At 52.3% G+C, this 12,712-nt stretch overlaps 3 protein-coding genes across 3 annotated transcripts; 2 read left to right on the top strand and 1 right to left on the bottom strand.

Annotated features, from left to right (window-relative positions):
• Positions 1 to 681: 681 nt before the first annotated feature.
• On the bottom strand, positions 682 to 4,739 carry AYO21_11668 (hypothetical protein; the record flags this gene model as incomplete). The annotated part of the gene is made up of 7 exons (XM_022661552.1): positions 682 to 1,436; positions 2,771 to 3,013; positions 3,062 to 3,274; positions 3,346 to 3,534; positions 3,591 to 3,754; positions 3,812 to 4,213; positions 4,276 to 4,739. 7 exons carry the CDS (start codon positions 4,737 to 4,739, stop codon positions 682 to 684), a joined length of 2,430 nt encoding a protein of 809 aa, XP_022506150.1.
• Positions 4,740 to 5,640: 901 nt separating this feature from the next.
• Positions 5,641 to 7,962, top strand: AYO21_11667 (phosphate:H+ symporter; the record flags this gene model as incomplete). Its single annotated transcript, XM_022661551.1, has 5 exons — positions 5,641 to 5,697; positions 5,766 to 5,882; positions 5,933 to 5,964; positions 6,044 to 7,230; positions 7,286 to 7,962. The coding sequence occupies 5 exons, from the start codon at positions 5,641 to 5,643 to the stop codon at positions 7,960 to 7,962; spliced, it is 2,070 nt and encodes a 689-aa protein (XP_022506149.1).
• Positions 7,963 to 8,536: 574 nt separating this feature from the next.
• On the top strand, positions 8,537 to 12,584 carry AYO21_11666 (hypothetical protein; the record flags this gene model as incomplete). Its single annotated transcript, XM_022661550.1, has 5 exons — positions 8,537 to 9,237; positions 9,299 to 10,120; positions 10,190 to 10,936; positions 11,783 to 12,206; positions 12,555 to 12,584. 5 exons carry the CDS (start codon positions 8,537 to 8,539, stop codon positions 12,582 to 12,584), a joined length of 2,724 nt encoding a protein of 907 aa, XP_022506148.1.
• Positions 12,585 to 12,712: the final 128 nt, after the last annotated feature.

Below are 12,712 nucleotides of genomic sequence, written 5' to 3'. Positions count from 1 at the left end.
TGATCAGAGACAAAAAGCATCTACGACACTCATTGGAGCTATTTCATCATGTTTGTTTCCTTCGCTCTCCTGGCATTGACAGCGGCACAGACTGCCTTTGGGCAAACCGGCGTCAACTGCACTCATCACACTTCGTTCTACGGTCCAAAACACGACCACAACTCCACAAAAAGCCGGACCTTTGAAACCAAAATCCAACCTAACACAGCACCCCCCCAAACAATCTCCTTTTTTCCCCCCCCCCCCCTTTCCTTTCTCGCGCTTCCTGTCACACACACACAACATGGGACGTGCCTGAGAAGGAAGTAATATCATGCATGCACGTATCAAACTTGTTCCACGTACCGGGGTATTTGATCGTTCGATTCGTTGACCGTCGAATATGTGGTGGCCCCGAGTAAAATCCCCTCAAGCGGAGAGAAGACACCGGGTGCCGAAGCGGGTAACAAGTAGAGCCATCGTCAATCACATGCTCGGGCAAAAGGGGTTCTTATTGTCTTGCGCTGTTAAAAACGGTGTGTTGATCAGTCTTTTGCTATTAGCGCCGCTGAGGGTTTTGAATGTTGGCGGACAATAAGACACAGACACCCTTCCCATTCTTTATCGTTGGGTAGGCGATTGAGTCCGAGGCCTCGGACTCGGACTCAACTGCTCCATGAAAATCTCATACATGGCCAGCTCCTACCGCTGCTGTTGTACGATCTTCAACTTCTCCTCCACCAATCGGCCCACAATCTTCTCCAGCATGGCCGGGGCGCCGCCCTGTTCTCCGCCCGCAGCACCCTCGAGGTACCCGACGACGCTCTTCTCGACCAGCTTGCCGACAATGTCGATCTCGACGTTGACCTCGTCGCCGCGCTGCTTGGCCGCCATGACGACCCGCTCCTGCGTGTACGCGATCAACATGACCTCGAACCAACCGTCGGCGTCGTTGACTTTAGTGATGGTCAAACTCGCGCCGTCGAGGGTGATGTATCCCTTTTCCACAACGTAGCGCAGCACGGCGCGGTCGCGCGGGGCCAGGCGGAAGGTCAGGGCGTTGCCGTCGGGCGTCACGCTCGCGATCAACGCCACCGTGTCGACGTGGCCCTGCACGAAGTGGCCGCCCATGCGTGTGGCTGCGCTCACCGCCCGCTCCAGGTTGACTTTGCTCCCCTCCTTCAGCGAGCCCAGGTTGGTGCGCCGCAGCGTCTCGGGTGCCACCCCGACCTTGAACGAGCTGTACGGCGGCTGCGAGGGCTCGAGCTCCGTCACCGTCAGGCACGTGCCATTGACGCAGATCGAGTCGCCCAGCGCCGCGTCCGTGAGGATGGTCGCGCAGTCCGAGATGGTCAGCGAGGTGCCGTTGCCGCCCGATGTCGAGGGGTCGAGTGCCACCAGCGCACTGACGGTGCCGAGCGTTTCGACGAGGCCAGTGAACATGATGAAATATTTCTCTATTGGGGGAGGCGAGAGAGGAGAAGAGGGGAGGTAGGCAAGGTGCAAGGTATTCTTGTCTGACGACGGGGGTGGTATATGTGTGTGTGCGTGAACAGGGTATACAAATGCTACCCTTTTTTTCTTTTTATACCTCGCGAGTAAGAGCGGGTTCGTGTACGAGGAGGAGAGATGAAAGGTGCGAATCTCTGTTAGAGGACAAAACCCCAATTGGTAAGCAGATGGTGGGCAGCTACGCAGCTTGATGGATGCAAGGTGGAGGTCGATGATGCGAGATTTGACTATTATTTTTTGCTTCGCTTGCGTGCCCCGCGTTGCGGCATCAGTTGTGCAGCCTCGGCCTCATCGTCACCACGCAGTATCCACACTAAGTAAAGTATGTACATAGTTACATTCAAGGACAATTATGTTGTGTCTATGACAAGGCTCAATGTGGAAAGGCCTCATGACCTCTTGATGCGACAAGGTCTGTCTGTCTGTCTATCTGTCCATCTCGGTCTATAGAACAGGTCCAAAATCCCGGAGCTGCATGACGTGCTGGTGAGAGGGTATTTCCTATTCAATCTATACATCTATACATCCATCTATAAGTATTTGCCATCTGGGTGGGTATCTGAAGCTGGTTCCAATTCTCGACTTTTGGTGTATGTATTTCATCATTACCACCAGAAGTCTGTTCCTTCTTCCCCTTCCATCAATCTATCTATCCTGATCGTCTCTTGCGAGGGTCCCTGTTCCTTACATAGTCGTGAGCTTCCGGTTAGGCGTGGGTGACTATGAAGGTAAAGATGCCGTCAGCATCGTTCCGCTCGGCTTTTTGATGCGGCGATTTCTCTGAATGCTTCGCTGGGTATGGTATGGGATGCGATTTAGAACAAGCTGCATGCCTTGTCTGATCGCTTCGCTCATCCTCCTTGCCCAGGAAACACTGTGCTCTTTCTGGGTACCTCCGAGTTGCCTCGAATGGCAAGCTCGACCGTCGAGTCCATCGTCGGCTATTCTCGTGCGGTGGTGCGACTCTCGATGAAAGACATTCTAGAAGCGCTTCATATCGTGTTATGTCCACCGGTCAAAGAGGAATGGTTGAATGTGTGTTCAGCATCTCGACTCTGCAGCCTTCGAACCTTCCACTCCTAAGGTCAACGCAGCAGGTCAACACTGCTTTCCAAGTTCGTGCCGCGATCCACTCGTCCCTTCTGTTGTTTCACCCGCTCTTCTTCCTGTTTGGTCGACAGCTCAGTGCAAGGTGGAGGAGACTATCACGGTCTATGTCGACACGAATAGTCAGCGCCTCAAACCTTGAGGGAAAGAAAGCACCCAACTGACCACCTACCTTCTTGTTGTCTAAAATAGATTTCCGCCTTGTCCAGGTAGGGCAGACTTCGATCCCAGGAGAAACGTCTCGTTAGTGACTTTGTCGGACCCAGGGTTGAGTCCGAGTTCAGGGTCGACGTGGACGCTCTCCTCTGAAATTCCATGTCGTCGATTGGAGCATGGATACCGGTCAATAATAGCGTGGATTTGCGGCCGGTCCCTTTACTCTCGATCTTGATGCTGTCTTGACACACTGGACCCTCTGGACGTCAGTAGCACGACCACCACCAAGTCCTGGAGAGATACCGACGGTTGAATTCCAGGTATTTCTTCCGCCGCTTCCCTTTTTCCTGGATTAAATGCACCATGAATCGCATCTCCGACTGCATCTCCCAGACCCGGACGTTCTCGAAGCCCACCAGACGATCATCGTCTCTGCCTCGATGTGGCCGACAAATCTCAGTCACAGGTACCACAAGTCGAAGAGTGGACCCGTAGACAACCTGCTGAAACAGCTCGCAATCTATCCCAACAAGTTTTAAATCAATTTCGTTTTACCCCCGAAACTGGTTACGCGACAAAGGAACGACTTACCAGGTACACTCTTGAACTTGTACTGGACCCAAGTAGTTGGAATCCTCGGATGATCCCGCCGCTGACCCTCTTCAATTGTGAAGAAGGTCAAACCCTCCCCTTGCTCGACAACAGCCGTAAGTTCGTCGCCGTTGATTGAGTATGGAATAATGTATTCCCAGGTGGGCACTAGAAGACGAAGATGGAGCTCTTGTTAGGTGTAAAGTGCTGACTGACGTTTTTCAGGGAGAAGAATGGAGTCGGACCTCGTTGCCTGAACCGTATCGTTCTCTTGTCGTTCACGGTCCAAATATCCTCCACGGCTGCCCCATTCTTAACGAGTAGCACTCTGCCCGAATCGCTGGCCTCTATCAAAACTCCATCTGGAGCTCCAGGCTTCCGCCAGACAAAGTGGACCGACTCGACGCGACTGTGAAGAGATCAGCAATGGCCCTTCCACATTACCGCAGTTCAAGGCTATAGGTACATTTCGGTGAAGCTAGTATGGGCAGTAAGATTTTCAACGAATTCCTTCTGTTCTTTGATGGACGCGAGCTTGACGTGGCGATACTGATCGCCAGGGGTGACGCCCACAAAACTTTCTGGCAGTACCAACTGGTCCTCAATATCCTGTCCAAAGTCATAATCATCAATGTCGAATGTTGGACCTGGCAGCCACAGAGGAGCCATAGGTTGAGCTTGCGTAGTTGATGCAAGTTCTGGAGAATTAACCTGGCTTCCAGAACCCCTTACCGTGATCGATGGTGACGTCGGATTAGGTGATGGGCCAAAGGGACTTGACAACGGGGTGGGAGACGGGCTTGACATTGCAAAGGCGAGCATGTCATGCATGTTGCTAACCTGGACTGAAAGTTGACCAACCTGTTCGCTGCAATGAGGCTGAATCAGCTCCCAAGGATTGATTTCTCTTTGATCCCAGCAACAACTTACGAGAGCAGTCCATTTTCCAGCCAGGTTAGCATCTGAATATGTCGTGACAGTTCTGCTCGGAGGCCTTCGACCACGACGCCTTTGGTGGTCCACTCGATCGTCTGGTACACGGTCTTGAATGCTTCGATCCATTGAAGCCAGGCAGCGTCTGCTCCAGTGGCCGCTCCCTTCCTTTTCACAATGTGCTCATACCTCGTCGCGATCTTTCTCAATTTCTTGGTCGTCTCTGCACACTGTTCAAGCATACCCTGGATATTGCTCTTCACGTCAGCGTGGTCCTTCAAAATGGCACCATGCCGGCGTAGTCTGCTCGCAGCTATCCCCACGCATGATTGGTATCGGTCTGTCTCCTGGATGAAGCGCCTGATCTCGTATGGGGCATGCGCAGCAGCGTGAAGTGTCTTTGCTGCCTGTGTGGTGATCTGAACCAAAGCAATAACATCTCCTACGCCGTTTATAGCCATAGGGCGACAAATATTGGGGGAGGTTCCCAAACAGAAGCAATATTCCCTGGAGAATGTCACCTCCAAAAGCCGATGCCGTCAAATGGATATGGAGAGACTCCATGAACGGTCCTGCCCCAGGAGAGTCATCAGCATGGTCATTCTTGTCAGTGGGTGAGGCGAGGTTCAAAGCTCGTCGGCAGCCTCCGCGCGTGGGCAGAGGGTCCTGCACGAGCCGCGAATCTGCCAACATGTTCTGCTTTGATGAAGACGAACAAATCGGGCCAATTGGAGGAGGCACGAAAGAAACGTGGGCAACAAGTGAGCCTTGCTACTAGCACTTCGCGCTAGATAAAATCCAGAGATAGCGACAAGTAGTGGAGAGGCGCCAACTTGTGAAACATGGCAACGGCTGTGTTGTTCTTCCTGGCTCAATGCGGAACAGACTGATTCAGAGGAACCTGGGATCCGGTCAGTCAGTGTATGTGACAGGGAGCTCAGGCATTGTATTGACCCAATGGTGTCTGGGAGTCGGGCGCGTGCAGCCGCAGGGTTCAGGGGCTCATCCAGAATCGCATAAGGCTGGCGTGGCTGGCTAGATGACTCCCAGGGTACGAGGTAGATGGTCTGTATCTGCATGCTGCGCCCCAAGGCGAATCCCCTGGGTGTTGGCCTTGGAAGCGAGGCCAACGATGGCCATCCCTCTTCCAGCGAAACTAATGTGGTTGGGCCATTCGCAAGGCGAACCCAGCCTGATTGAGTGCTTTTGAATCCTGCGCCATGTACCTTTTGCTTCCAAAGGTAAACAGTGATCCTCGCCATGGTTTTGATGAGATTTACATCTGTGCAATACACGAATTCGCTTGCTCGTGGTCCTTCGATCTATCATCGGTAGATTGTGTACGAGTCAGAGCTATCCATCATGGTCAAGAGGCATAAAGCCTTTCGAGACCTGGAGGATGAGTATAAGCATATACAGGTAAGTTGGACTTATTGAGTTGTGCTTCACGCCGTGTACATTCCAGACGCTTATGGACGTTGCACAAGGATCCGACTCTTCGCCGTCGTCTCATCTTACGGGATATCAATGAACGGTCTTTCAGCCGCGCTCATGTTCGCGCTATCCTGGTAGCGGGGACTGGCTTCCTGACGGACAGCTATGATGTGCGAAGTTGTCACCAGGACTGGGTCGGAGTACACTGACATTCCTCCAGATTTTCGCCATCAATCTGGTATCTGACATGATGTAAAGCCGTCTTCTCATTGTTTCTGTGGCGCACGACTCCTGTCCCTCAAGCCGCCCTGTCATCTGCGCAGGCTAACAGAAATCGTGCAAGTGGATTTTGTTACTTCCCGAAGCACGGGAACAAGATTCCTCAGGTCGATGATACCCTGATCAAGGTCATGACCTCTGTTGGCACCATCATCGGCCAATTGTTCTTTGGTTGGCTTGCCGACAGGGTCGGGAGAAAGCGCATGTATGGATATGAATTGCTGATCATCGGGCTGGCAACTCTGGGCCAGTGTATCACCGGTCCTTCGTCAGCAATCGGCATAACAGGCTTGCTGGTGTTTTGGAGAATCCTCATGGGTATTGGCATTGGTGGCGATTACCCTCTTGCCAACATCATCACGTCCGAGTTCGCTTCGACCAAATGGAGAGGCACGATGGTTGCCGCCGTGTTCTCGACCCAGGCTCTCGGTCAGTTCATCGCCAGCCTGGTTGCCACGATTGTCATTGCATCATTCCGAGATCAAATTGACAACGACGACAATGTCTGTCAGGACAGTGTCTGTACTCAAACTCCTGCTGCAAACCTGGCCGTGGATAGAATGTGGCGCATCATCATCGGTGTCGGCGCCGTTCCTGCGGCGATCGCACTTTATTACCGCCTGACCATCCCTGAAACACCTCGATACACCTTTGATGTGAATCGTGATGTGGAGCAGGGGTTTGCCGACTACAAAGGATGGGTGCAGAACACAATTGGACCCAGAACTGGACAAGGAGAAGTCGAGGATGAGCGAAGAGAGATTCGCGCCGGTCTGAGACCTGGTGAGACCCTAGGCGGCCTTGACGCCGCCGTTGTACCTCAGTCGTCATGGAGCGACTTCAGGCGATACTTTCGACAAGGTTTCAATGGCTGGGTTCTCCTTGGAACGTGCGGGTCATGGTTTTTCCTGGATGTGGCCTATTATGCCCTGGCCTTGAATAACACTATCTTCCTCCAAAAAATGGGATTCGGGTCTCACAACAACAGCGACCCTACACGGCTATACACGATTCTCCGAAGCGGTGCGGTTGGCAATCTGGTCCTGGTGGTGGCTGGTGCTATACCCGGCTCCATCTGCGCAATCCTGCTTGTGGACCGTATAGGGCGCAAATCGATTCAAGTGGGAGGGTTCGTCATGATCACCATCCTCCTCTTGATCCTCGGGAGTTCCTTCGAGAGCATGTCTGACGCATCGCGGGTGGCTGTGTTCGTCCTGATCCTGTTCTTCGTCAATTTTGGTGAGTCATAATGGCTTTGAACCCGTCCTGCACTCTTGATTGATATTTTTCGAAGGCCCTAACTCCACAACCTTCATTGTGCCGGGTGAATGCTTTCCAACAAGGTACAGAAGCACTTGTCATGGACTGGCGGCTGCCTCTGGCAAAGTCGGTGCTGTTCTCGCTCAAGCTCTGACAGGACCGTTGCGAGGCATCGGATTTGAAAAGGGCGAGACCGACGCATCACCATGGCTTCCTCACGTTATCCAGATACTAGGTGCTTTTGCACTGTTGGGTTTGCTCTGTTCCTTTCTCATCCCGGAAACGATGGGGCGGTCGCTTGAAAGGTTGGCTGGCGAAGAGCCTAAAGCACTCGAAGGTGAAGAAACGAGCGACGACGAAGATGGGCACCCGAAGTCGCTGCGTGAGTTGATGTGGGTTTCATGCACGCCTCTGGTGCTGTTTCAGTGGCTTTTCCGCAAGCGCAACCACACAGCTGAGTATGATGGTATTGATGCCGGTGAAGGAACGTTGACAGAGCCGCGAATTTCTTTGTCAAGGATGGGGCCTGGCAACGAGACGTGCGCCGTGAAGTTCAGTGTCTCCAAAAGCCCCCAGCCCAGCCAACAAGATGATGGAGGGCTAAAAATACTCGAGACTGAGATCGACAGGATATCTGGGGAAAGCTTTGACCAAAGAGTGCATGATGATGATGGTGGTGGTGACGATGATGCCATTCGGCGGATCAATTGAGAGGCCAACTGCGCAGCCTCCAGTTTGAGATACTTTTACTACAGATTCTAGAGTTCTGCCTTGAGAGGTGATGTATCTAATTCATCATAAATAGTACCACCATACCACCTATCAAAGCCTGGGAGAACGCTTCGCCTGCCAAACTTACTCCATCTCCTCGTATACCAAAACCCTCATTGTATCTCGCCCCCACGCGGCACATCACGTTAGCCCTCCAGGCCATGAAACAAGTCAAATGCCTGTCCACCAACAACTTTACTAGAGTCGACGAGTCTGCATTGGCGTCTTTTTGACCACCAGGTCTCAGTGTTCATGGCGATAGCAACCAGCGTAACAGCCAACCGCCGTGCATGGGTTTATCATCCCGCTATAACCCCAGCCACAAGTCCATGTTATGCCAGGGCAACAAAGTCTACAAGTGGTGGCGGTGACTAGGAGATGGGTTACACAGGCAGCGCTCCCCAGAACCCGGCTGTAACCAGATTTTTTTTTCAGCCTGATCCCACAAGCTCTTGTTGATAATGGACCTTTACTCGAGGCCTTCGTCTTTTGTGCACTTTCTTCGGGCATCAAAATGGACGAAGAGGAAGGATATCTGCTCTCACCAGCTCCGACTCGTGGCAGGTCTCGTCTACCCTACAACTACCCAACATCCGAGTCGTCAAGTACCACCCGCTGCTCCTTAGTCGATGGCGAGGATTCCTTGCGTCACTCTTTCTCAGCCGGTCAACAGCCACAGACCAGCAAGTCATATTACTCACTCTCTTCGATTGATGACGAGACGCTTTCCTCGCATTCTACCAAGGCGACAACGATTAAGCCAGAACCCAGAGTACGTACCTGGAATCCTGCCACATGGTTACGACGAGTCAACCCATCGAAACTCGCAGGTTGGAGATTCGGCGCCCTTTTAGGATTCGTCCTGTGTGCCGTCGTCCTGGTTTGTAACCTTGTTCTCCTCGCCGTCGGATGGTCCAGGGCCAGTAGGACGAGGGGCATGGGCATTGTCTCTAGTGGCAGCGCAACCAAAGTCGCCTGGCTGGGAACCTTCTCTCACATTCTCATCAATGTTTTCAGCACCGCTCTACTTTCAGCAAGCAACTATTGCATGCAGGTTATAACAGCACCTACACGGGAGCAGGTGGATGCGGCGCACCGTGACGGTGGATTTGTCGACATTGGTGTCCTGAGTCTTCATAATCTCCGCTACGTGGGTGTCTGGAGACAGATACTTTTCTGGACACTCGCGATTAGCTCGCTCCCTCTCCATCTATTGTGGGCCGACCTTTGTTCCGATATACATCTTTGGAGTTCCACATGAACTGACCAGTAGCAGCTACAACTCGGCCGTGTCTGACGTTCTGGGTGGCAGAGCATTCACTGTCACTACTGTTGCCAACACCAGCCTGCCTCCATTTCTCGCGAACCACGACCATAGTGCCTATCAATCTATCTCTAATGAGCAATGGACTGCAGCATACAGCAGAAACCCTGTCACCCGGTGGGGCAACCTCTATCTTTTCGTCGATGCCTACTCCTTCGGCATCAATTATGACGTGGAAACGGCTCGGACCTGGCTCGAAAAAGCATCACTAATGCCCCCTGGGTACTTCGGTCTAAGCAGCCAATTGATCGTGCCACTGACGCACTATGCTCGTGAAAATACGTCCATGTTCCCCCATGTGTCTCTGCCAGGGCCGTACTCGCCTAACTTTCAGAATTCCCCGGGCTTCACACGGTCAGCCACATACACTCTCGCGGATACGGGTTGGCTTTATTATGACAATGTGACTCTGCATGTCCAGACTGCCATGGCAGAACACGTCTCCGACTCGAGCAAGGTCGAGATTTCCCTTATCTTTATAGGGATTGTCGTGTTTTGTAACGTTGCCAAGGTTTGCGCCATGGGCGTCCTTGTGAAGCAATGGCGGGCGCAGCCTCTTGTGACTGTTGGCGACGGGATAGCGTCTTTCTTGGATCGACCGGACTCCACAACGATCGGCTGTTGTGTCGCGACGAAGAAGGAAATCCTACAGCGCATTCGGAGCAAATCAACGAAAGCAGCGGACCCCGATGGCGTCGAATTGGTCTGGTCGTCAACGAAGTTCCAGCTAAGAAAGTCCATGAGTCGACGACGTGCGAGTGTTTTCCTGGGCATGTAAGTCCTTGTTTCGATACTTTCTTGCCGGACACACTGTTGGTTTCCACTACTGACCCATGTATGCAGTCTACTAACACTTTGGTGGACGACCTTCGCCTGCTTGATAGCCGCTTTCTTGAGGAAACAAAGCGGAGGACTTTGGCACTGGGGCACAGCTTCGGAGCTGACTCTCGAAGCCACATCGTCCAGTTTCGATCTCAAAAGCATCATGATCAACACTTGGCTGGCAAACTCACCTCAAGTTCTCCTTTCAGCATCCTACTTTTACACCAACAGCCTGCTGACGACCATGTACTCTGCTCACGAATGGAACGAGTACGGCGCTCACCGCAAGAGTCTCCGCGTCTCGACACCCGAGGGACGACAAAGAAGCCAGCACTTCCTCCAACTGCCGTATCGTATTGCAGTTCCTCTGACAGTCTATTCGGGAGTCCTGCACTGGCTTCTTTCGCAAAGCTTGTTCCTTCGACGAATCGAGTTCCGCGACGAGGCCGGTGCCATCATGGTCGATTCATCCCTGTGTACCTGCGGCTACTCACCGCTTAGCCTGCTGATATTTGCTATTGTGCTTTTCACCGGCTCCATTGTCGTCTACGTCACTTGTTTCTTGACCTTCAAGCAGAGACTTCCGTTCGGCGCCAACTGCAGTCTCATCATCAGTGCAGCATGTCATCCCCCACCAGATGACGTCGACGCTCATCTCAAAGCTGTACAGTGGGGGGTGGTGCAAAACCGATTCTCTTCTGGCCAGCAGGCTATTCGCCACTGCACATTTACCAGTGAGGAAGTGACGCCGCCAGAAGATGGAAAAATGTACGCTTAAACCTGTAGATTCAAGGGTTGTTCAACCATCGTGGAGTCGTCACCGTATAGCGAACGACAAGCTGTGGGACTCATTTGGTAGATTACAACCAAGATGAAGCATAATCAGATTGATGGCTTCGCAGTCACCCAGCAGTGGACAGCCTCGGCGGATTTGTATTGAACGCGGAAAACTTTCCCTTTTCGGGAGAAATCGTAACACCCTCCCTCGTCCCTCTCCACCTTTCGGAACCAAGATGCGGGACTCTGGGGAGGATTCCGTCGTTGTTGTTCGACATCCAGCATCCAGTATCTTCCACGTTAAACAGCCACGCTGTACTCTTTCAAGTTGATAGACATCCTCAAGCACGGATCCCTTGAGATACCAGCTCCTTTCATCGAGACTGTGATTTCCCTAACCTCGACGTTCTTCTCGGCCTTTTTTTCCTTTCGTCTCTGGAATTGTGGTGACGAACCCCGCCAGGAAAGATGAGCCAGATTCCACCAGGTGCGGATTCCTTCTTCTTCCCTTGCGTCAGTCTACGACTACTGTCATCACCAAAATATTCACTCGAATTCGAAAAAGATCACAAATCAATCAATCATTTGGAACTACGGTCTAGCTAACGCGAAGAGGGACGATATCGAAACAGAAGTCGAAGCGCATCATAAGATCATGCGAGAGACATTGTATGCCTACCTCCTACCCTCCCACCGTTCTCTTCTCTCTCCCCTCCAGCCCAACCCAACCCACGTCTGTCGTCGATCCCAGCGTTTGAGCAATCACCATCGTTTCCATTTTTTGCATGCACGCAAATGCAAGCATATGTATGTTTTAAAGCTAACCCTCCGGCGCAGCTTCGCAACGACGACCCCGCTCCTCACGCCCCTGAACGTGACGCTGGTGATCCTGATCCTCACGCTCCTGTACCTGCGTCTGCGGCCACAATCAACCCCGTCCCTACCCCCAGGCCCGCAACCGATCGTCTTCCAGACCTTCACGCCGCGCACCCTCCTCAAGAACAACGGCACCGCCAACAACCCGGTCTACCTGGCCGTGCGGGGCAAGGTGTACGACGTCTCGTCGGGTCGCAACTTCTACGGGCCCGGCGGTCCGTACGAGAACTTTGCTGGGCGCGACGCCACGAGGGGCTTGGCCTGCCAGAGCTTCGACGAGGATATGTTGACAAAGGACCTCGATGGGCCGTTGGATCCCTGTGACGACCTCACGCCCGAGCAGCTGGACAATTTGAACGGGTGGATCGAGAGGTTTGATGAGAAGGTGAGTCAAATCCATCAATCAATCAATCATTTCGAGCACCCTGGCAAAAGTACACACACACACACACACACACACACACACACACACACATATGTATATATTTATATCACGTCCGGAGAAGAGAAGAGATTGGCTGCTTTGAGATGGACATACTAACAAATTTTTTACAATCTAGTACTTGGTGGTGGGCAAATTGGTACCTTTCAAGAAGACCGATTTTCATTAGTCTCACTATACTCAGGGCGTTCAAGGTATAGGACAGCACCTAATACTGGCAAATACAAAAGAATGTTCTGATACTAGCATGTCTTTTTTCCCTTTCATGAAATTTGCTATCTGCTAACGTAGCTCAAAAGCTCTAAACGTACAGTCTCATAAGTTGTTCATCAGCCAAACTCATGCCATGGTCCTCTGTTGATAGTCCCTTGCCAACCAACTCCTAGGATCCTTGTGTCGCCACTGGATGACAGCAACCTCCATCTAGGGGTATTCATCATTCTTCCACC

Source organism: Fonsecaea monophora (genome assembly GCF_001642475.1).
Source record: "Fonsecaea monophora strain CBS 269.37 chromosome Unknown Scaff174, whole genome shotgun sequence".
Taxonomy (NCBI): domain Eukaryota; kingdom Fungi; phylum Ascomycota; class Eurotiomycetes; order Chaetothyriales; family Herpotrichiellaceae; genus Fonsecaea; species Fonsecaea monophora.
Note: the sequence above shows the minus strand (reverse complement) of the source record. Positions and strands in the feature narration are given on the sequence as shown.